We start from the raw sequence: 24,963 nt of genomic DNA on the forward strand, positions 1-24,963 counted from the left end.
AGGACTGCACGTTGGATCTGTTGTGGCTCAGCATTTCATTAATGATCTGGAAGAGTGGGAAAGGTAGAAATCTCTTTACATTCAAAGACAGTATTTAAGTGGCATGATAAATTCAACCAGAAGAATAAAGGCATCACATTGTTAAGGCAGATGTGGGGCACGGTAAAATGGCATGTTAAGGCATGGTAGAATGAGATGTAAAAGCCAGGAAACAGTGGTGAAATTTAAAGAAAAAAAGTAAATATGTTAGTAAACAAACCCTACTTCCAAACAATGTGAGAGATCCACTACGAAATAAAAATCACCATAAAAAAGCAGTGAAGGTTGTCTTTTTATCATAAGGGATTTAAAACCAGCTCTACTTACACATGACACTTTAGAGCACCGGTATTGGAAAACACAAGTATTGCCTAAAGAGAGTTTCCTACTGAACTTGCACATTCTCAGTAAGAGAGAGGACGGACAAAAGTTCTGAAGCGTGGTAATTAGAAAATCCGTAGAAAGCTATCACCACAAAGCAGAATGAGTATGGAAATCTACATCACCAACCTTGCAAATGCAGCACATATACCACTGAACTCTGACAGACTTCAGAGGAACCAATCTTTGCTGGGCAATTAAATTCCTGCTTTTCCACCTGTGACTTCAATGATGTGGTAACTAGTAATGTCAAATGAACCTTGCTAACTGTGTGCGTGCACACACACATTTCCTATCAGTGCCACAAAAAAAAAAAAAAAAAAGGAAAAAAGGTGTGGGGGAGGGGGGTAAGGAAAAAACCAGAAGAAAAGAAAAAAGAGAGAGAGAAAAAAAAAGGAAAAAAAGAAAAATGAGCGCAGCTGTCCCTAAGGGTGCTCCTATTCTTTGTTCCATGAAATCTACACAGGTTTTGCTGAGATACAAACAGTTGGAAGAAAAAGAACTATCATTTCCTTAACTGACTCAGCCTTCCCGGTAAAATTTTGGCAACGCCTAAAATGCCAGCTGAGACAGGATATTTTCAGACCTTGCTGTCAAAGCAACAACAGATGACACTGCAATGGGAATGCCACAGAGATGTCACTGCTGTTGCAACAGGAGGACAGGAAAGAGCCACGTTAGTATCTCTCTCCCACTGGTTTTGGGAATTGCCCAAAACCCCAAGAAGCTCATCTTCCCTTTCAGGAATAAATAAATAAAAATCTGCTGTTGCCTACTAATTTCGCCAGGCTTGAGAATCACACATTAGAAATATGCTCACAGAGAAGAAGGTTCAGCAGCCAAAGTATTGCTCATGCTGAATAGAAGGACCACTTCAGCTCTGCACCTATGGCTTCACTTGTTTCTTATGCAACCTCATCATTATTACCTTTTGTGCACATACACACGCACACACAAAACATGTATAAAGGGACTACAATAAACTAACACAGGTAGTAGTAAAGTCAAGCACTCAAAAGTGAAGTAATGACAAATTTAAGGCTGCCTGAGCATTATGCATTACCATGTTAAAAATTAATTACAAATTACTCTTTTAAAAGGGCTTTTTCAGTGCTTTCTTCAGCGCTCAAAGCATACACACACGGAGGCAGAATTACAATTGGGCATAATGAGCTCCCCTAAACTCTTCAGGATAAGGCAAACTTCCAGCTGAAATGGATCCAACAATTCATCAGCGTTGTAAATCTCTACACTATGAAGACTGTATATCAGAGAGCAAGGTTTTGAGTCCTTGCAACAATTTATATTTTTGCTTGCTAACTCCCAATTAGAAAGCTTCTCGCCCAGCAGAACGGAACTTCTCTGAGGTCTTTACTACCCTTATTAGTCTGCACAGGAATTCAAACCAAAAGATGAGGCTGTATGATTTACCATAAACCGATCATAGCAAGGAAGTGTGATGTTAAAGCACAGTTTCCACTCATTGATCTGTGTCTCCTCCCATTAGGAACCTTCAAAAGGTAGCTACAAGCAGGAATTTGAACCTCCAAAGAAAACAGGCAGAATACGTGTGCACACACACGTGCATGCACTGCAGGGAACACTGGGGCTCAGCAAAGCACAGAGTAAATGTAGACTAAACAGAACATTAACAATGGGTCACTATTCAACTTCTGTTTAAGTAACAGTGTCAAGTGACCAGATTGGCTGGATTACTAAGAACACATTTCCTACTAATCTTATTACAGCATATTATCTATTTCCACAACCCAGGGAAGGTAAATCTGAAATGTGTATTCCTTGTATTTGTTATTTCTGGACTATTCACAAGTAACCCAGGACAGACCGAACAGTTGAAAACCTACCCCACGATGCGTGCTGTGGAGGCTAGTACGACTCATAATGCAAAACAAATTTTCTCATTTAAGCTGTGATTTCTATGTTTAAATGCTACAGATTTACTCTTCTCTAACTAGGGGAAAGATAAATGCAGGGGTCTTGGTAGCCACCAACATAATTGCGCATGGTTCATTAATTTGCAGGAGATTGTATGTAACAACATAACTAGATTCAAGACAATAAACAGTTTTGTTATTTTAGCAGTGATTAAAACTAATTAAAATGCAAAACAACAATAAAAATATTTTTTATGTAATCACTGTTCTTTAGAAATCAAACAAATCCTACCAACTATTTCTTGCCATGCCAGATTTGTCACTTACTCCATGTTGCTCTGGCACAGATTTTAAGACCCAAGTTTTAGCTTGGGATATATACATATATATATGTATACCTGTGTGCACACATGCATGCATATGTTTTTTAAGTATGGGGAACATAACTGAAGCACCTGATTAAGGAGACTAATTGGAAAAAAATTACAAGAGTTCTGAGTAAGTAAACAACAATATTAACCTCTGAGCCTGTCAAAAATGCAATGGAGGCAAAAAAATAGTGTACCTTGTTCCAATATCCAGCCAGCTTCCATAATCTTTAACCAAAAAGAAAAAATGCTAGGAAATAAAACAACTTTGATTAGTACATAAACACTGCACAGTTTGAAATATACATTTTAAAACCATGTTTTCAGGCTGTTTATTCCAAGTTTCTAATTTTTCAAGTAGAACAAGGGCAAGATCTTTCAAGGAATGCTCATTTGGACCAAAGTAAAGAATAGTCTAGGAGCCAGAAATAGATTTAACATGGTTTACACGTTACACATGTAAACACAAACAGATAAAGATGGACTAAGTTCTGTCAAGCTGGGCTTGCAAGAAGCAGAAAATTACTGGAGAGAGAACTTTATCAGTAAGAAAACTAGAGAACTTTATCAATAAGAAAAGCCAAGCCATCTCATTGTTTGAAATAATGGGTTCACAAATAACACATAGTGCCAAAGAGAAAGCTGTATATTGTTTTCCACCACAAGTGTGTTTGGGCAATTCTGGCAGTTCCCCACCTGTAAAATGGGAATAATGCTGGGAGAAGACAGCACATGTGTGTTAGTGAATCCCCCAAATTCTAGCTGGTGGCTACATTGATCCAAGACCACAAACCAGTTCTCTTTTTCTTTCCTGCCAACTTTCTCATTTCTTGATATACACACAGCTGCTGCACATCAAGTCTATTTGGTAATACTTTGTTTTGTAGACCAAGCACATATTTTCTGTTTTAAAATGTTTAAATCAGAATAGGAGAATGCATGAGATATCAGACATATTGGATATAGTGGGGCTTGCTATACACCACCAGTACATGCCCGCACTCTTCGTCTAGTTAGACTGATTTCACTAGTAAAATGCTAAAAGTCTGGTTTATTGGTAGTTAAATCCTTTTCCTGTGGAAGTGATAAAAAAATCAGATTAGTCACAAATATTTATTTGAAGCTACACAAAACGGTACCTTCTCCATTTCTCAGTCTACAGACAAACTAGTCATTACTTGCTTTTTACTCACTGATTTTCCTATCAGGTGAGATTGACAGATCACACTGTATAAGGAAATCACATCAGGAACGCTTACTCCAGAGGAACGATGCTACACCAAGCATCTGCTAGCTGAGAACACCAGCTCAACCAGGTTTCTGTTTATCTTGTGATACCCAGTGGCACTGCTTGCTGTGCTGAAGACAGTTTGAGGGGACAATGAAAACATACTTTTAATCTGTAAAAATTATGTTGGGGTACGGTTCAGCCTTGCGTTGTGTTAGCTAGCCTCAGTTTTGGACACAAGCTTTCTGAAGATACCATTTCCTAACAGGGCACTAAATATCTTTTCAGATGTTGCTGGTCTCTTGGATTCTAGCAACTCCTAACAGAGCTGGTGGGTAATGCATTTCTTTTTTTCTTCTTTTTTCCAAGAGCAGGTAGGGTGAGTAAAAAGTTCAAAATTCCTGAAAAATTAACTAAACTTTGCATACAGCTACAACCAATATTTTGTTGCAACTCTTCCTAAGAATTTGATTGGAAAGCACAGGGAAAACTCAGAATGATAACTTACTACTTAATTTTGGTCTCTTGTTAGTATGAGAATATTGCTTCCTCAGAAGCATTAATTACATGAAATTCAAAGCACAAACTCCTCCTCAATTGGAGGAGTTTTATCTCTAAATTATGCCAGGATTTAAATCCAATTCACTGCCCTAGTTACAAAAACTTTGAAGTCTGAAACTAATTCAGATCTCTCTTGACGGAATTAGGAGAGCTCTCTGCTTCTTGATCTTATTTGAAGAGAGCGTGCAACAACAACTTACCAAAGCCATGATGTCTGAAATCACAAGAACAAGGAGTAAAAGGCTGCAAAGAAAAAACAAAACAAAGCAAACAGACCATCAACCTTTATTTATGGCCATAGATGTTACAAAGATTATTAAAACCCCCATGAAGAAATTAAAATAAGATATGATTTGTTGCAGTTGCCTTTCAATCACTCAAAGCAGTTTGATCTCTGGCATTGTCCTACAAATGCCAGAGTAGGACACTGGGCACTTGGAATGGCCAAGTGAAAAAGACACTTCATATGAACAGAGTTTCAGTTTTGCAACAGAGAAACCTAACACAAGTAATTTTTTGGAGAACAAAAGCATCTTACAAACAGCACCTGCCCATTCCTGAGCAAGGAGCTCGCATACCAGTCAGACCAAATAAAGCTGATTTAGAAGCTTCAAGATGGACTCAAGAGTGAGCAAAGCTGTGGGGCATAGGCAGACAGATACCCGAGCTGATTGGTCCTATTCTGACAAGCACCCCATGGGGTAGGAGGTTGCTAAGGAAGGTGCTCCCCACCCCCCCCCCTTTCAGATCTCTGAGTGCCTTTAAGCTGCTCTGCAAACACCCAGCATTTTGGTGGCATGCTCCCAAACCCATGAGCCTTTCTGTCAGGTGACAGGTTACTTCTGCAAAGTAGGCTGCAGCCAGTAAAAGGAACCAGAAGGGAGCACGCAGAATTATTTTTCCCCCCATTAACCTAATCTTCTTTTCATTAAACTATGTAAATCCTACATTACAGGAAAGCAATTGCTATAACTGGTTAAAACTAGTTTCTAAGTTAATGACATTGAAGCAATGTTGCAAACAGCTGACCCATTAACAGAGAAGTCTTTAACTAGAATAGAGTTAATTTGTCAGTACTACCATCACAAATCCACAAAGCTTTTTTGGGGAAAATGTCCCGCTGCAGTATTGCTCAAACATGTGCTGGAGGGACACCCATACATATCAATGCCTCCTGATTAGGAAGTTTCTGGTATTTCCTACATCAGCTATGCTTCATTAGTAAATAAGGATGCAACAAACCAACTGTACCTCAGACACACTGAATGGCCTCTTCCTACTTCCTAATGACTCAGATAGGATGTTGCAATCTTGTAGAGCCTAGCAAGTACTCAACTAGAGGGTTGTTTTCACAGGCAAGCTTCAAGAACATATTCTGACAGAACATTACCCATGAACAGCAAAACAACCCAAACAAACAAACAGACAAAAACCCAGAAACTCCCTTTAATCTCTAAACAGGGAGTTTAGGAGCAATTTGGCCAAATCACAAAAGTCTACTTTTTGCCTTTCTGAACTGCAGGAAGCTTTTCACAACAGAAGTACAATACTAATTTCAGAGCATGTTTATGCACTGCAAAGGCAAGACTGTCCCCTGTGATGGCTCAATTTATCTAGCAGGGGTAGCAAAAGCAATAAAGAGTGCAACACAGACTTTAGGACATGCTGATAATCAGAGTACAATCTCTCCAGGGATCCTGGGCACATCTTGTGGTTTCTGCCTTGTTCCCAGGCTGATGCTGTGGCAGTGTCACTGCTCCTGGTACCTAGGCACAGCTAAATGAAGCCCGCACAAATACCAGCTGGAGTTGCAACCACAGCCTCAAAGTGGCACAGATGTGCTCATATCCCCTCCTTTAAGAAGCTGGTATTGTTTCCCCTCTCACACACTCAGATGCACATTACATAGAAGTTTGAAACATCACCAGCACTGCCAAGGCAAGCATTCACAAGTTAGGAAATGCTGACCTTTATGATGCCTGAGCCCTAGCAATAGAAATCGCAAGCTGGTCTTTTGAGCAATCCCAATTTCTCAGTGCAGCCCTGCACTTGTATAAGCCTTAGTGAGGAGTAAAAGACCCTGGGGCTCACCCCCTGGGGGTCCAAGAACAGCCCAACTACGCTGCACACACAGCTAAGGCAGCGAAGGTAAGAGGGATAGTGAACCTTGCACTGCCCTTCAACAAGAAGTCAGATTTCAAGCTGCCCTGCTCCTTGTTAGTACTGACTGATGTTGTGTAAGGAGACAAACAGCAGGGCACAGGCAGGATGAAAACAAAGTCAGAGGGCATCACACTGAGCAAAGGCAGCTTCCTCCTGCTCAGCTAAGCATATTCAGGACAGTCTCTGCAGTGGTCCTGCCACTGACAGTGAGATTTTCAGTCAACCCCACAACATCACACAGTGACAAACGCAAAATCCTGTGGCTGACAGGGGTCTCCTCTGTCTCAGCACCATCTGTAATCGCACATGATGAGCAGAGGATTCAGTCACATCCACTGAAAGGCGGAGGGAAGTCTAACATTTAAAACAAAGGTCTTGAAGTAAAAGTATTTCAAGTCTGGATACAGCACTCTGCATAGTCTGGGCACCTGTCTCACATTCTCTCTGAAATATCTTTATAGGTGAAGAAAGGACTGCCAGCTATCTAGTCCTACTGCAAAAAATATGTAATACAAACACACCTGGGAAGCACTGAAATGCAATGGAAAGGCATCCAGCTTTTTTGATTTTTTTCTTTTTTTTTAAAGGCTATTTGTGGTGAGGTCAGTGCTGCAAAGCTGCAAATTGGTTACATTATAAATAGGTTACATTAAAAATAGAATACTGTAGGCACAGATGCAATTTAAAACAGAAATCAGACTTTAAATTCTGATAATTTTTCTACATTATGGGGGGGAAAAGTGCTCCTTTGTGTTGTCAACAAAGAATATTAAGTATCTGATTGTTTCAGACAGGGCCAACACTTCCATTTATACTCATTTAATAGTAAGAAAAGAATTGCTGAATTGCAAAAATCATTGAATAAAAACCAAAACCGTAATAATAAATAAAAGTAACAATGTGATCTACTGGGTTTTGTTTGGGTTGAGTTTTTTGGTTGGTTGGTTTTGGTTTTTAAATTGAGATTGAGACTTGACAATTCTGAATTCTTGCAAAATGGATTTGAAACCCTTACTGACGCAGAAATATAGCACTTACTATACCTCTTGGAAGACAGTTGTGTTGTGACTTGAATAGCTTCAAAAGCACATGACACCAGAACAAACGGGACGGCAACCTGTTTAAAATACAAGCTACATTTTGATTTATAGCCATATTTACAAAACAACTTGTCAGGGTGTGGAAACATTTTCCTGCTTTTGAAATTATCACAGAATGTGCATGTTGAAAAAATAAAATAGGGGCAAGAATGAGTAGAAAATAATTTTGCAGGAAGCGTGTTTAGCAAATGAGTAAAAAAAACCCTTCTATGGTCACAGCTGAACTGCAGTGAAATAAGCCATGAGGCAATATGGATAACGTTAATTAAAACACATTAATGATCCTCACTTCATTTATCCATTTTAGCACTAGTGATAAACATTTCAATGAGGCTAGAAGACAGAACTATTCTCATCCAACAGCTCATGTGACAGACGGCAGAGCTCCCAGTGGAATAGCACAATTTCATCTCAACCACAAAAAGAAACCTGAATATATAAATGTATTCAGGAAGGCAAGGATCACACTGCCCCTCCAAAACCAAACCAAGCAAATGTAAATACTTCAGTGAATTAAGAACAAAACAAACACGTTAGAAATATGAATGTTGTCTTCTTCTCTTTCCAAAACTGACTTGTAATCCTGAAGTTAATAGCGTAAATGCATTGCTAAAACCTGTTCTCCCACATCCTGGAGGTTTGCATTATTAACATATGTCCTGCAGTATAACATGCAGTATACCTGTAACTTAAGTGCTTTCTCTAGGACAGAAGCAGCAGAAAGGCAGAGGCAGGAAATACTGCTTATTTTAGAAATAACCCTAAATTCCACATCTTCTCACCTGCCTCTTTACCTCTCTGGCAGATCCTTTACTCAAATATTAGAAAAGAGCTCTCACATCTTGCCTGCAAACAGAAAGTGCAATCCAATCTTTGACAGACCAGTAAAAAATCTAAGAAATACTATTTATTGTAAAGTGGCAGCCAAATCAGTAGAGCATTCAAAACCTGTACTTAATGAAATGTAGATAAAGCTAGTCATATATATATATATGTATATATATATATATATATATATATATATATACACACCTCCACGGTATTGTGTAGATATGATACTACAGGAAAGCTTATAATATTTTAAATAACTTGTCTTTTCAACATTTAAAATTTCCATTTTAATTTAATAAACCAGTCTAATGCAGTTAAATTGTACTTCTGTGCACTTTAGCTTCTCTCTTCTGGGGAACAGAAGGATCTATCTCTAGATACACTACAAAGACTTAAAGCTTCACACATGTTAAGAAGGCTAATGAAGCTCAAATACATATATATGTTTTTGTGAAATGCAAATTAACAGCTGTGTATATGGTATTTATTAAACAGATCTTTTGAGAGAATTTCACTAAGGTAAGATTACTAACCTTCAGCAAAAGCAAGCTTCCCATCATGAAGGGACTGAACACAGTCAAGAAACAATAGACAGAAGCAGGATCAAAACTAGAGAAACATTAAAAAGACATTATAACCTATCTTTAAAATAGCATTTTAAATTAAAAAAAAAAAGTGCATTTATTTATCTCTGTAACACACTGTGCATACATTTTTAAACAGGGCTTCCAATGCTCTCTTCTCTTACACAAATATTAAATTAGCAGGGACTACCAACCTCACTTTTCTTTGTCTATAATTTTTCTCTGCTTTTGTCTCTCAAGGTGTCATGCTGATGGTGAGCAGCCGAGCTCTTGCTGCTTATACTGCCAGTAACTTCTAATGGAAATTGAGACAACCTCATAACCAACAATCTCAGGCTCTTAGGGAACATGTTACAGAGAGCAGAAATGAAATAAATTGTTATCATTATTCCACTATTGTTTTAATTCTGCTGCCCTGATTTTGCTAACCAAATTTATATTTAGTCTGCCAACTGCACAAAGAAATTTTTTGTATTCTGTGTTTCAAATCAATGAATAAAACATACCTGTTAACAGAAGCTATGTTTCCAGTGCCAAAAAAAGCTGTGACTATGAAGAAAACCTAAACGTATTTAAGGAAAGTACACCACAGAAATGGCTGCAGTAAAACAGACCCAGCATTCTAGCCTTTCTCCCACTTCATTTCAATTCACTTTCAAAATCCTATCATGAAACTACAAGACGCTAACCCACTATTACAGCTTTACACCGCATTAAGAAACCCAAAGTATTGTCTAGCTCTACCCAAGATTTCATACATGACTATGTAGATTTAGGAGACAGAGTAAGAAGACAGGGTAAGACTGGTAAGACTGGGTAAGGCTTTAGAGCCTATCTTGAGCTACCTGCAAGAGAACAGCAGCTTGTATTTTCTGGGCTCCTACTTAGCAATATAGGAACACATATTGGACCACAATCCCAGCTGTGCTTTTAAACACACGTGCTTTTGCAGAAAGTAATGACATACGCATGTACACTGCACACCAAAAGAGATGGCTTTACAGAGGAACTGACTGGAAGAGGTAGCTGACTATGAAACAAGACTAAAGGTTCTTATGTTATTCCTCCCACAGGTTTGTTGTCCAAATGTTATACAAAGTCTATCCATTGCAACATGGGACTCCCAGTTTTTTCCTTCCTTGAGGAAGGGAGGACAACTCTGGCAGTATCTGTATAGCTGGAAGTTTTTTTTATAAACCCTACGTTTTTCATCTAGGTACAACACTTGCTGCCACATAAGCCCATTAAAGATACCTTTCTACCTCCTGAGCTCATTGGGGCCCATTTTAGCTCATACCTCTTCAGCAGAAGAATGGGTTTTAACTGCTTTTTTGCATCTGGCAGAGGTTAGGCTCTGACAATGGCTATTGTTGCCAGAGCTCCCTCCAGTCCTTCCACTCCTGTTATAGCTCCTGCACTGGACCATTTAAGTCCCTGCATAAACAGTTTGCTGCCAACTGCTCAGCAGAATTGTTGGGATTCTTGCAATATTTTGCAAGGATGAGGTCAGCATAACTAAAGAAATGATGCTTCCCGAGTACCACATCATTTCAAGTTTAGTAACACAGCAGTCTAACAGCATAGCACAGTTCTGCCAGTTAAAGATTTACAAGAACAACAGTTTTGCAATAAAACAAAAAGACAGCAGCACATATGTCTAATCAAAATGGTAAGTGTAAGCAATCTGAATCTTCTGGAAGACCAGGCTATAAAGCCTTTCTGCACATTCTGACTTTTGGGCCCTACATAGGAACCGTGGGACAATCTTAAGATATGCAGCTCACAGGGTCATCATGGCAATGTGACTGCTCTAGTAGAAAAGATGTACCACTATTTCTAAATATTAAACAGCATCTAAATCAAAAAAGCCACAACATTTTTCAAGCAGGTGTGTATCATACCTGGTCTCTGCAAAGGAGACCTGCAAACTGAATTTTTTCAGGATCTGGACAAAATACATTCAAGTGTTTTAGATTAAGATAAGATTAAAGTAGTCCTATATTCAGGTGTTAGATTACAGTAGTACTATGCTGGATTTAAAAAAATACCACTGGATTGATTTTTGCTTTGGCTAACTTTTAGCATCTGACAGACAGCAGCAGCTTTATTAAAAGTTAGCTTCTTTTTTTGTTAAAATAGCAAAAGAAATCAATAAATTTACTGCTGCTTTTCAGGTATACTCCAAAGCGTACACAAAAGCTCAACACCTAGCAAAGTGTTTTGCCTCCTTCCTTAGCACTGAACCACCTTCTCAACAAGGAATATACCATACTTCCTCTGCTGCAGGTTCCCTTTGTCCCACATTACTTTCACAAAGGCTGCAAGAACTTTCCCTCATTTCATCTGCCTGGCCATGTTCATTGCCTGGCCCTTAATGTTTTCTTCCTAACATGCTACCACACTCTAAACATGAGAAAATGAGAAAAAATTTAATATTACCCTTTCCAACTGATCTGTGAAGGCTGAGTAAGTTTTCTCAAGCCAAAATGTCAAAACCGAACGAAAACCAGAACTCCTCAAGAAGAAAGTTTACCTCAACTGTAATGGTCTTAAATGGTCACCATCCTTTTCAAAGCGGCCGAGGAACCAGATTCCAAAACAGTGCAGTTCATACTGATTAAATAAATCAAAATACATAATGTACAAGACCATTGTCTATTGAGCAACATGAGTCAAATAATCTTTACCAGCTTCTGTATCTAGTGGTTACCGTAACTTTTGATTGTAGGTCCTTTTGCAACAAACCCATCTTTTCCCTGGAACACAACAACCAGCAAAAGGATACAAAGAAGAAAGACCGGCGGACATCATCTAGGTGGAGCTGTCGAAACTGAGTTATATCAGTAGCATAGGTGAAGTTGAAAACAGCAAGCTGGAAAGACAGCAGAAGAAATCAATACCAAATATCAACTAATATCAACTTTGACAGAACCACCGTATTTTTACTTAAAAGAATGAGAAATAAACCTACTTCCCTATCAGCTGCTATTAGAGCAGTATTACAATGAAGAGTGCAAATCTTTCCCATATTTTCATCATACTTTAATGAATCTGCCAGAAAGATTGTACAAGTGAGACGATCAAATTATTAGCGGAGCTTCCGCTGTTATCTACACTAAAAATGAATTTTAATGCTGTAGATTTATCATCTTTTTTCATCATAAATATTCTTCACATGCACACACTTCCACTGCTCACAAGCATGTGGATAAAGACCCACAGAAATAAAAGACTGCGATTATCCTCAGTTGATTTAAGTTGTGAATGAGAACACTAAAATATTCTCCATCTCCTTCACTCAGTTCTCAGCACAATATCACTTGACCTGAAGAGAAATAGCCTTCATGGAATTTAAGAGGTCAAGTAACTCCTTTTCACTTGGGAAAAGGAAAAACTCAAATAACAGACACTCAACATTGACAACATTTTAATTAAAAATAATCACATATTATCAGAGGCCTGAGCTGGATTCTCTAATACATGATTTATTTTGTGGTAGGTTTTCTGCCAACTCCACCAAGGACAGCACATGTGGGAGAAGCCAAGGAGAGCTGTGGTGCACATCCGCCTGGCTCTGACTCTATCAGCAAGTTTGCTGATGACACTAAGCTGGGAGGAGTGGCTGACACGCCAGAAGGCTGTGCTGCCATCCAGCGAGACCTGGACAGGCTGGAGAGTTGGGCAGGGAATAACTTGATGAAATGTAACAAGGGAAAGTGTAGAGTCCTGCATCTGGGCAGGAACAACCCCAGGTTCCAGTATAGGTTGGGGAACGACCTGTTAGAGAGCAGTGTAGGGGAGAGGGACCTGGGGGTCCTGGTGGACGACAGGATGACCATGAGCCAACACTGTGCCCTTGTGGCTAAGAAGGCCAATGGCATCCTGGGGTGTATTAGAAGGGCGGTGGTTAGTAGATCGAGAGAGGTCCTCCTTCCCCTCTACTCTGCCCTGGTGAGACCGCATCTGGAATATCGTGTCCAGTTCTGGGCTCCTCAGTTCAAGAAGGACAGGGAGCTGCTGGAGAGAGTCCAGCACAGGGCAACAAAGATGATTAAGGGAGTGGAGCATCTCCCTTATGAGGAAAGACTGAGGGAGCTGGGTCTCTATAGTTTGGAGGAGACTGAGGGGTGACCTTATTAGTGTATATAAATATATAAAGGGGGAGTGTCACGAGGATGGAGCCAGGCTCTACTCAGTGGCAAACAATGATAGGACAAGGGGTAATGGGTACAAACTGGAACACAAGAGGTTCCACTTAAACTTGAGAAGAAACTTCTCAGTGAGGGTGACGGAACACTGGAACAGGCTGCCCAGGGAGGCTGTGGAGTCTCCTTCCCTGGAGACATTCAAAACCCGCCTGGACACATTCCTGTGTAACATTATCTAGGTGTTCCTGCTCCGGCAGGGGGATTGGACTAGATGATCCTTTGAGGTCCCTTCCAATATCTAGCATACTGTGATACTGTGACTCTATAACCAGCACTTCGCATCTAACTGAACCAATGCATAGCCACAGTTTGTTAAACCCTTGACCTAATCTAAAAGCTAAATAACAGGGCAAGCAGCACGGGGTTTGAGAAATTGAGAAATATACTGTCAGCAACTTAAGGTGAAAGAAGTTAGAAGTTGCGTTGATTACAAAACTCCTTCTCCAGGCAACTCCAAGTAGGTGCTACTTCCAAATTAGTCTCCAGCTCCTTGTCCATCTAACTAGAAATAAAACTCTGTCCTTGAAGAACGAGTGGAAGGACAAAATCAAACTAAGATTTCTGCTATTTTCTATGGGTCATTTCTGAAATAAAATTATTTCTTTTCAGCCACTCACTCATGATTCTGCCATCAGAATGAAAAAGTACAGTGACATTGTACAGTGTACATTGACTTACTCTGAAGAGTTACTGTACCTTATGCTGAACTAGCACTACACTCAAACAGAGCTTTGTAGCCTACAGAACATACCACTAAGTCAAACTGACTTCCTGCATTCCAAGAAATGGCTCTGATATGGAACATTTTCAATGACATAAACTATAAATCTCTCTTACAAGGTCACATTCCTATTTCATAAAACAGCTGATATGGGCTTCCCAAACTTAAAGAAATGCAAACTGTTGCTCTCTGAAAATCACTCAAAATCTTTATTATATCATCAAGGAAAAAGAAAAGAAAACCCCAGACAATTAACCTCATACATGTATCTGGAGCAGTTACCTTTGGTTTAAGTGAAAGACCATAGTGCTGCAGTGCTTCTTGTTCCATATTTATCCACACAAACATCAAACCAGATAGCACCAGTGGAAACAGAGCTTCATACCTGAAGAGTAACATAATCATAATAAGTACAGTCACTAACAACAATTTAACATCAAATACAGGCATATTTCTTTTCTCATCACACAAGTGATATATCAAAAACCTAGTGGCATTCTTCCCCCTTCTTTCCTCATTTCTGAAGTTTAAATCTATGCAGTAATTAAATGGCAAAAGTAGGAGAAAGAGACTGCCTCAGCCTTGCCATGTTTTGCACCCATGTCCTCATTTGATGGCTGCCACAACATTGGGTGAGTGCCCTTTGTGTCACTGGAATAAAATTAAAAAGAAACAGGAGAAAAAAATACTCACATCTGGCTCCTATTTTCTGCAAAATGGAAAATTTTGTAATGAGAGCTATCTGGAACTGAGGTTACAGTCCAATCTAGACAGCAACTAGAGATTGTGTCTTTAGGACCTAATCACATAAATTTATTCTGGTAATCTCAGTCTAATTCCAAGGACAGAAGCATCTGTATAATAAAAAGAGCATTACATTTCACTGAAGTGAAATGTCCTTGTCTTCACTATGTAACAATCCGTTGCAATTGCAGCACCAAGTCATGTCACTAAACTGTTCTAGCTACACCCCCGATCTTAGAGGAGTACTTCCGGCTCCTATGAGCACTCAAACATAGCAGATGATGTGAATTACATTTAGTTAGCTGGATTCCTTTCACTGAGTTCTTTTGACTGAGTGATTTTGTTTAGCATGAGTAGTCACTTAGCATGTGAAAACTGAAGTCACTGGAGCCTTAGGCCACAAGCTCTAACTCCTACCTAGATAAAGCTGAACTTAATCTGTGCTTAGTTATATAAATGAAGGCCTTGAGACCAGTGCAAACTGGAAGATAAAGGAGTTGCATCCTAGTAAGGAGCAACAACCAGACACATGAAGAAATTGACACCCACCTCAAGACAATGAAATAGCTTGATGAGGAATGAAGAGACACCACACCAGAATTCATTACTGGACCAAGAGGCATGTGCAAAGCACATGAACAGCGTGTGATGGTTGGGTGCACAGAACATAAGGGTATAAAACTCCAGGAATTTCTTTATTGTGGGTGCCACCCCAGAGGCATCCAGCTGGAGCTGCTGCTATTCCTGTACCGCTCAATTACTAATTTTCTAAGAATTGGACAGCTAAGAGTTTGGTGTGGGAAACCTAGGATAAAGAATTTCCTTTAACACAAACTACGAGTGTACGTATGTGAGACGCTAAAAGCCCCAGATAACTTGAGGGTGTAGATTGTCATTGGATAATAATATTAGTTTCTCCTTGCCCTCTACATTCCAATTATACTGCATGGTGCCTCTCGGTTTTGGAGTTGGTTATTTTTTTTAAGGATAAAATTATAATACTGACACTGACTGTGATCCTATGCTGACAAGACTGTATGGGGTTCTTTTTATTTTTTCCACCTTGGACATACGAACTTATTTGTCCAAAAGTAAGAAAATTATTGCAGTTAATCTTGATATTATTTCTGCTGTGCCTACCCCCTAGTGTAGCCACAAAGCAGTTTCAAACTGAACAAAAAATTTGAATAGACAAATTCTGCTTTAATTATCAGAATGACAAGCAATCAAACACAAAAACAACAATGGTTATCAGTAACAAAAGGATCTCTAATCCTCACAGTGGTGTACACCTGCCTACAAAATGAATGTTTTTAACTGAGTCAGTGACAACCAGTTGCTCCTCAGCTGGTTTCACTTAACTGCACACCCAGAGAGGTGCTGCAATCATCTGGGCAATGCACTGGGTTATCAAAACAGTTGATATTCTCGGCATTGAGTGCCTTGGGTTTGCTATGAGTAGTTGGCTGGGGGGACCTTTTGTGTTGCTTTTTTTTTCTGTTTGGTTGGTTTGGTTTTCATTTTCAGGGTTTTGTTTGTTTTTTTTGTTTTGTTTTGTTTTTTTGTTTTGTTTTTGTTTTTTTTTTGTTTAAGAATTGTTCCAAATTGTTGGTCTATTTGATCATTGCAGGGAGACAGCAGAGAGCTATCAGCGTTTAAGTGGTCTGGTGCAGGGCCAAATACAAAGAGCAAGGTCGCCAGCCAAAGAGAGAACAACATTAATGCTTAATCCAGTAGCCAGGACAGGCTAAGAAGGTTGAGCAAAAGAGTGTGTGTAAGGACAGGAGTCAGATTAAGATCAAAATCTTAATGGGGAAGTGGGAAGAAGGGGAGGTGGGAGATTAAAAAAGCTGAGATACTTCATCTAAAACAAGAGTATCCACAAGAGGCAGCTATTGCAAAATGTCTGCTGCAAGATGTTTTATTCCACTTAATTTTCCAGTGTAATTAAATCCAGGAGATAAGTGGGAGGGAAGGCGGAAAGAATGGTTCCTATACTCCCCATTAATTATGCTCTTAAAAGCTACTGAGTCTAGAAAAAAGAAAAAGGGTTGGCTGACACAGTGTTTTCTTCATTTAAAAGCTCTGAGGATTTGTCTTTATCCAAAAAAGAAGCAAGCGCTGCTCTTTATGGGAACCAGAAGCAAGCGCTGCTCTTTATGGGAACCAGAATCCCTCTAAAAAAAATATTACTTCCACGAAAATCTCTCTGAATAAAATTTTCCTTCATTTTAGGGCTTCCTGCTTCCTGTCACATGTCATTTAAGCCATAACTAGATACCAGTGCTAAGCAGCTGCAAGAGAAGTAATTTCCTCTTGTTTGTGAGCACAAAAGCATATGCCAAAATAACAAAAGACAAATTAAATCAGACTTTCTTATTTTGGTGCAAGATTGTTTGAATACATACCCTTCCAGCCACTGCTTGGTCTAGCTGAAAGGAATGTCAACAAAACAGTGTTTATAACACAAAGAGGAATGGGGAAGCTCCCCTGAAATTTTATTTAGGAAACTAAACAAGGAGATAAATGGTGAGATCACTGCTGGAAGCACACATTACACCTTGAACAGAAATGTTCATGGGATTCAGCAGTTTCACATTTTGCCCTTGATTTTCATATGTAAATCCAATCCAGACAGAGTAAGAAAGAAATACCCTGTGCTGAGGAGCAGGTAGGTAGACATCAGGGAGAGCAATATGCTGAACAGTCGCTGAAAGAGGAATGTGGAGCTCAGGAATGGCAACACAGAGGAAGAAACTGCAAACAGATAAAAGATGCATCAGTCACTACATGCAAAACATTTCACCCTCAGTAACAAGATAACTGTACAGATATTCAATACTGGTCCTATATGCCCTTCTATTTTCAGAAGTCACTTTTGCTAAAGAAAACCCAGTGTTTGGAATGCTTAATATAATGCTTTGATAATCAAAAGTACTTTTAGTTCTCTACCATTTTAATTCCCGGGCTTTCTACCTCACAGCCTTTATAATTTCTCATGAACTGATGTTAGTAAGTCCTTCAGATGATGCAGAAGTACTACCCCAAAAAACAGTGAAGCTCGACTGTTTAATACTAATTTGAGAGCCACTTACCATTGCCCTGAGGATCTCTGACAGCTAAAAGACAGCCTCTGCTCCATTGTATTAGATTAGGAAACCTGCTACATTTTGAGGTGCAACCGAAAATAGTGGTAGTAAAGATACAGAAACTACCAACTTACCAGCCTCTTTACTCAAACGTTTTAAGGCAAGAATATTTAAGGAACTGCAAGGGACCTATCCGTCATGACTTATGCCTCTTGCCTTCAACTTGTAATACATTTCTCTAATGCAAGTGAGGGACCTTAAGAGCTGCATTTCACTCCTTGGTGTAATCCATTGGTCAGCTGACCATTCAGCCCTGGTTAGCAGAATCCATGCTGTCTCTAAAGTGACTCTTCTCGCTGGGAAACTTCTGGAGGTGAAGATGGGGCCCAACAGTTGTAGGTGGTGAGGAAAATTGGGAAGAGAGGAAATGGGCTACTGGAAAAGTGAGCAAAAACAAAGAAAAGCCAATGAAAATTGGCCAGTCTTTGAAGCAAGGAAAGGAAGAAGGAAAAGCACTGCTGTGATTTAACCTTTAAACTTGGTTTCGGTGGAGTTTTTTTTGGGTTTTGGTTGTTTTTCCTTTTTTTTTTTCCTGATTTGTGTTTGGTTTTTTTTAAATATTTAAATTTTATGTGTTTATGAAGAAGTGCACAGAAAAATAACATTGGTGTGATTCTTCACTGTGGTATAGTGCCTCACATTACTGAATCATTCAAAGACTGCATCAACAGTGTGTCACAATAATCGCTCTATTATGGAACAGAAACAAAACTATAATATACAGAAAGTGCTTGCTTGCGCTCACTGTAATAGTATACACTTGCATATGTAGTAAATGTATCAACAAAAGAGAAATGAGGCTATTTCTAAAACCTGTGGGTCAGTATCTTTTATTTCCTGGCTTTCAGCCTTGGCCACTGCTAGTTACAGAATCAATGACTTCATTTCAAGGATGCTCCAGCCTTTCAGCATCACTTGTAGCTTTCTGTATTTAAAGAAGGCCCAACCCAAGGAGGAACCTCACCGCAAGTCAGAACTGCTGGAAAGAAATTCAGCCTCTGTGAATGACACTCAGTGCAACAGACATGTATAAGCTCCCTTAGTGCAATCATAGATGAAAACAGATGAGTGGCTGGTAGGTGATAATTAGCCTTTCCTTTCCACACCTGATGTGACACATCTGATACTAACCATCAAAAGACCTGCGGGTTTCTGGCTAACCTATACAAATCTCTGTATGTGTCCCCCACATTCAGCAGTTACAACAAATTCCTCAATATTTGGCAAATTGCTATGATAGATTTCCACTGGTGAAACCTTTACAACATAATGCACATTCATTTAGACGTATCTGCTAACATAAAGATGGTTCTGAAGAACATGGAAAGCAGCTGGATTAACTTTATGCCTCCTCGTTTTACCTCTGTTTGTGGATAACATACACTGCAAAAACCATATGGTGTAACAGCTAAAGACAGCTTGACACAGGCCTGCAGTAACCCACCCATCACTAATTCATTTGTATTGTTCTCTATGTCTTTCTTCAGAAAGAAATTTTAGGCCTAAATGAAACCTTTAAGTAAGGTAGGCTTCATAGCAAACAAATGAGTAGCTGGGAAGGGAGAACAATTTGCTAGGTAACTTCAGAAGTCTTATTATCATACTGACATGATAATAACACTCAATCAGTATTATTATGAATAAATACTGATACCTCTGTGTTTCTGGTTATATAAATACATACAGAGGATCAAAATGAGAGTTCAGTAAGAAACAGTGCTATTCTACAACTAAACAAACACATGAAAAGGAGTTTGATCACCTGTAATGCCACCAACCCTGGAAAAGCTACAGTACCTTAATTACTATGATGCCACTGTTCTTGTACTCAATAGTGATAAGATAGATGCTAGTTGTGGCTATGGTACTGACACAGCATTTCCCTCCACCAGGAATATTGAGGATATGTTGCTGGATGCCTTAGTATTTTACCTGCTTAGTTCCGTGTTTAATTATGTAGAGCTACTTCAGCAAGCTTCTACCTTGTATATCCTATTAACTTAAAATAATTACTTCCAGTCTGAAAGACACTGTTAAAATATTCAATACTACTGTGGCATTAAGTAGACTTTTTGGAAACATACATACAGTCTACTTCACTGTTAGCTTTATTTATCATAGAAACATCACCCACAGCGAAGATGTCTAATATACTTTTTCCTCATAACTTCAGACCTCTTGACTTCCCAAACCATCTCTCAGATGAAAAATGTTTTTCTCTCACCCTCACACAGAAGAGAAAGATAGCCTTTACCCTCAATTCCTGCTCCAGTAAGCCAAGCAGGACATCATTGATTTCATTGACTTCACAGCTGCAAGGAATTCATCCACACAGAGATACCCACTTAGCTTAGCAGGCTACAGAGAGTTAGAAAAGCATGATGGAAAGGAAAATACTTCAAAGAAAACTATATTACAAAGGGAGCACTGCTCACATACAGACACTGATCACAATCACTTGTATTAATCTTGAATCCATTTGCTCAAACTGAAGCAGGTTTGCTAAAACTGACAGGACCTGCTCAAGTTAAAACAATGTCACCAGTACAACGCATCCAGCAACAAGATAACAAGAGTCAGAATTCTTCCATTAAGTTATGCTGCAATTCCTGGTCTTGACTTCTAGCAAAGAGCTGCTACCAAACTTTGCACGGTGTATGTTTAGCTGTAAAACAAATCTGCATTCCAGATCACTCAGGGATAAACAATGCTAAATATTTTCTAATGAAAATTAGAAATTGTTTTATAGCTAAAACATGAAAGGTGTTGCTTTACTGTATTCCATAACCCCAGTGATAATTACATTTGTACTGTTTAATCATCTTAAGAATTTAATTTTAGAGTTGTGAAAAAGCCACAGACTTGTAAATTGTTCTTCTTCTTTAATTATCAGGTTCTAACATATCAAACATACATTAGCAACTTTAGTTCACAGGTATTTTACAAATTATCTCTGAAAAGCACTTTCATACCCCAAGGGTCTCTGCCATCAGCTGCAACTTCAAGTTTCTATTGAAATACAGCAACAACCTTTCCTCACTTTCTTATGCTTAACTGGATTGCTTGTAGAACATCTCAGATCACCCTTATCTGACTCCAAGTGAAACAAAAAGCGAATTTAAGCCATTATATTTCTAAAAGGGGTCTTCAAGATATTAATATTCAAAAGACAAAGCTACCTGTAAATCAAAGTTGTTTGCATTTTATTACAAGCCTACAAAAGAGTAATATTTTAGAAGACTTTCTAACATATTTCTCCAAAAACCTTACTTAGGAAAGAATGGAAGAACTATCAGGAGCCAAATAAAGGAATATGTGTAACAGTAAGATGTCAATAAAGAAATGTCACTGCCCCAACCCCAAGCCCCATAAACTAGTAACATACAAGTTTGGGAAAGAAGTTGTTCTTACCTAGAGTCATCCAGCTGATAATTTGATTCAATAGAGGCAATCCCTGTTTGTTCTTAAGACTGTCATGGGTACTGCTCACAACATATGTCGAAAGTGCAATACTCAACATCTACAAAGCAGAAATCAGACAAAGAAAGGCATAATAAATGCATGGATCTCTGTCATCCCAACCCAAATATGTAAATATGCTTCAGATTTGCATAAATCCCTCATCTGAATCAATATAAGAGCAGGAAGTCTTATATGTAGTGTTGAGTATTTATAGATTTAACAAAAAAATTCCTTTTAAAAACTTTCTTCTAGTTTATCATTACTATTAACAATTTGTGCTATTTTTGATTTAAAGAAGAACCCCGGATCACTGATTTGACATGATACACTCCTTGTCACTTAAACACTCACGTAAACCACAAAAAACACATGCCCCAAGTTCTTTAAGGAGCACTTGTCCTCGAACAGTAACCATGAACTAGCAGAACCTCTCTGGCTTTGCTGCAGCATTGGGTATAGGGTGAAGGGCAAGGGTAGTTGAAGCAAGAACTATGCATGGGCAGCACAGCTCCTCTAAGAAAAGACAGCAGCAGCAGAGCAGATTGGAGGTGGATTTTAAGAGGTAAAAAGCTGCTGCAATCTTGGCAGACTGTTAAAATGAAATTGTCTGCACCACCTCAAGCAAAGCCCTCTGCTTTGTAGAAGCAGTGACGCTGAAGATTGTTTTTTTCTTTTTCCCTTGACTAATTGTAGAGACACCACTCAGTCATCAAGTAGGTGCAAAAAAACTGACGAAAATTACCCCATGAGTCAGTTATTTCTGAAAGATTACAATTATCCAAGAAAATACTTGACCCAAGTTTTCAATTATTGCCATTTATTCATAACTCTGCAGTTCCACTAAAGGACAAATCAAGCAGTACTTTGCAGACACTTTAAAACTGCATTACAAGATATAATTGCTGTTGTGTTTTTTTTTTTTAGTGCAAAGCATATACACAGTCTTCACATTCATCACTTTTTACCATATGAATCGCTACCATTCCCCTGACAGACAGAGTGATACTTAGTGGTACCTGCTCAGAGGATACACTTAGCAGTCAGCATCCTTTTTTGTTCTGGTTTCACAAGTGCTTTTTATCTGTTGCTTCTATTTAATTTCAGGCCACAATAACACGTAACCTGTATTTCTGTGTGACATCAAGAAGCTAGGTCAAAGCATTAAGCCTCCAAAAGCTCAGGGAACTGTCCCCTTTAGACCTCTGATATTTATTTGGGATCCTTTTGCTGTATTCAGGCCAGCTGCTTCCCCTTTGATGCATCTTTTCAACTTTTAGCGTCATGAGCTCTGGTAATCCCTCTGCTATTCCCTAGTCACTGGTGAAGTCACTCTGCACTCACTTTGTGTCATCTCCCATAATACATCTCATGCCTTGAAAGACTTGTGATGACCTGGGCACATTATTACACCAAATTTAGTGCTGCTAGATCTATGCCAGTGTCCAGGGAAGGGATCAGCACCCACTTCTGAGACTCCCGTTTTCACAGTTTAAGTAATGTTCAAATTGCTCTCTGCTTTCACCAACATCAGAACTAGAACGACACAGAAGGTATATGGAGATGCAAAATGAGGTCTCCTGCTAAAAATATGTCTTCTTTCATCCTCCACAACCTTCTCCAGAATGAAGAGATTATTCTTGCACAGTTTAAGAGCAGGCCTCTGAGAAACACTCATCTGTAGGTTACAGCTAGAAAGAGGAAACCAAGGGTGACATCTGCAGTCCAACACATCTTTGCCAGAAGGTCTCCTAAGCAACTAACATGATAACCCATAGAGAGAATGGTAGGAGAACCAGCATCATCAGCTGGATGCTGTACAAGGCTTGTTGAAAACAGTCCTCCTGATCCCTAGTTCCACCGACAGAGCACGGATCCCTACTGCTCATTTCTCCTAATTTAGAGAATACAAATAAACTGACCCCCTTGGACACACATGAAGTTCAAGCCTCCCAGGAATAACAGCCTGGCCCAACATTACCAAACAATGGAACCAGCAGTGTTTTCAGCAGCGCAGCAAAAACTGGACTTTACCTATGAAACTGCTGACAAAGAGTAACTGATGTTCTCTGCAGCAAAAAATATTAAGTTGTACAGTAAGCACCACAGCAGTCTACCTGATGGATTATAAATAACTCACTCCTCTTTTCACCATTCCAGAGGCCTCAATGACTTCTCAAACATCATAGAATCATTTAGGTTGCAAAACACCTTTACGGTCACCAAGTCCAACTGTTAACTCTGCCAAGTCCATCAAAGTCCACCACTAAACCATGTCCCTAAACATCATGTCTACGTATCTTTTAAATAGCTCCAGGGATTGCAATTCCACTACTTCCCTGGGCAGCCTGTTCCAATGCTCAACAACCCTTTTGGACAAGAAGTACTTCCTAATACCCAAACTAACCCTACCTTGGTATGTCGTGAGACTGTTTCCTCTTGTCCTGTCACTTGGAAAAATAAACCTATCCCCACCTCACTGGAAGAGAGGAGTAGCATTAATCAAAAGACAATCCACCATTCCTGCTTTAGTGATATCAAGAGGAAACCTGAGAAACTGCTGGCAATTTTCTGAAACTGTGAGGGTACAATCAGATTCTTCCGCCTCAAGCAAACAGTGACATGTATCAAAACTTCAAAATTAGATCTAAACATTTTTTTTTGTAACAGAAATGCAAATATATCCATATGAAGTTACTCAGGATTATATTTGTACTTTCTAACATTTCTTTATTTGCACATTTTTGCTGAAAAATCTTTTTGATTGTGCTGTTTGGTTCTCTGGGACTTTTTTATTTCTTTAAGGCTAATACCCATGCTGGAAATTCATAGTGTGTAGCTACAAAAAACAATGAATAAATGAGTAGCCTATAAATGACTGCTCACGTCCATACAGGTATGTATTTTAGCCATTCATCATTCTTTCCCCTCCTTCTTTTGAGCTCCAATTATGAAAATAACCAATTTGAGCTCCATACCTATACCACTGGTGTAATGAATGCATTGCTTAGCTCAGTAAGAAACTCTAGCACATAAGTTATAGCTAATAAAGCTGGTCCTGAGATAAAACCATTATCTTCTAAGAAGTTAAAAAAAAAAAAGAAAGGAGGACAGCAGACATGCAAGGTATTATTAAAATCTGAAAAGCTCTCTAGAACTTAATTAGCACCTACTATGAAAAGATCTACCTATTTCATGAAGCTATAAAGAATAAAAAACACTAATCTTTCATCTGAAACAAGATTTAGCCAACAGAATGTCAGCTCAGTATTAGTCTCACATTGTTACTCAACAGCTAGAAACAGGAAAGAATGCCCTGAACCAGCAAGCCTGTCCTTAGTGTTCATGTGCAATTCCCACAAAGGTCACTGGAAGTTACATAGACAGACTGACGGCAGGACAAACTCTCAAACTCTCCAAGTAGAGCATCAAGTGTGTAAGTACATCACTCTATCTATATACACAAATATGCACAACATGAGCTTTGAGAACACAGCATTATGATATTTAAACATGAATATTACCATAAGCA

At 39.0% G+C, this 24,963-nt stretch overlaps 1 protein-coding gene across 9 annotated transcripts in view; it reads right to left on the minus strand.

Moving 5' to 3' along the window:
* PIGN (phosphatidylinositol glycan anchor biosynthesis class N) overlaps positions 1–24,963 on the minus strand; it is a 101,483-nt gene that overhangs the window by 5,501 nt on the left and 71,019 nt on the right. For 6 of the 9 annotated variants that reach the window (XM_061449287.1, XM_061449285.1, XM_061449286.1 and 3 more), the window contains 9 exons: positions 21,384–21,492; positions 17,478–17,580; positions 14,362–14,464; positions 11,936–12,022; positions 9,657–9,712; positions 9,100–9,175; positions 7,679–7,752; positions 4,673–4,715; positions 2,881–2,933 (listed from right to left, as the gene is read on the minus strand). In XM_061449287.1, coding sequence (XP_061305271.1) covers positions 2,881–2,933; positions 4,673–4,715; positions 7,679–7,752; positions 9,100–9,175; positions 9,657–9,712; positions 11,936–12,022; positions 14,362–14,464; positions 17,478–17,580; positions 21,384–21,492 — 704 coding nt within the window. Of the gene's footprint in view, positions 1–2,879; positions 2,934–4,672; positions 4,716–7,673; positions 7,753–9,099; positions 9,176–9,656; positions 9,713–11,935; positions 12,023–14,361; positions 14,465–17,477; positions 17,581–21,383; positions 21,493–24,963 lie in introns of those variants that run through there. The other 3 variants (XM_061449290.1, XM_061449291.1, XM_061449289.1) reach the window with 3 other exon arrangements.

This window comes from Pezoporus flaviventris, unplaced genomic scaffold (genome assembly GCF_033815535.1).
Source record: "Pezoporus flaviventris isolate CSIRO_AGI_PZ_B2104156 unplaced genomic scaffold, CSIRO_AGI_Pfla_v1 ptg000007l, whole genome shotgun sequence".
Classification (NCBI taxonomy): domain Eukaryota; kingdom Metazoa; phylum Chordata; class Aves; order Psittaciformes; family Psittacidae; genus Pezoporus; species Pezoporus flaviventris.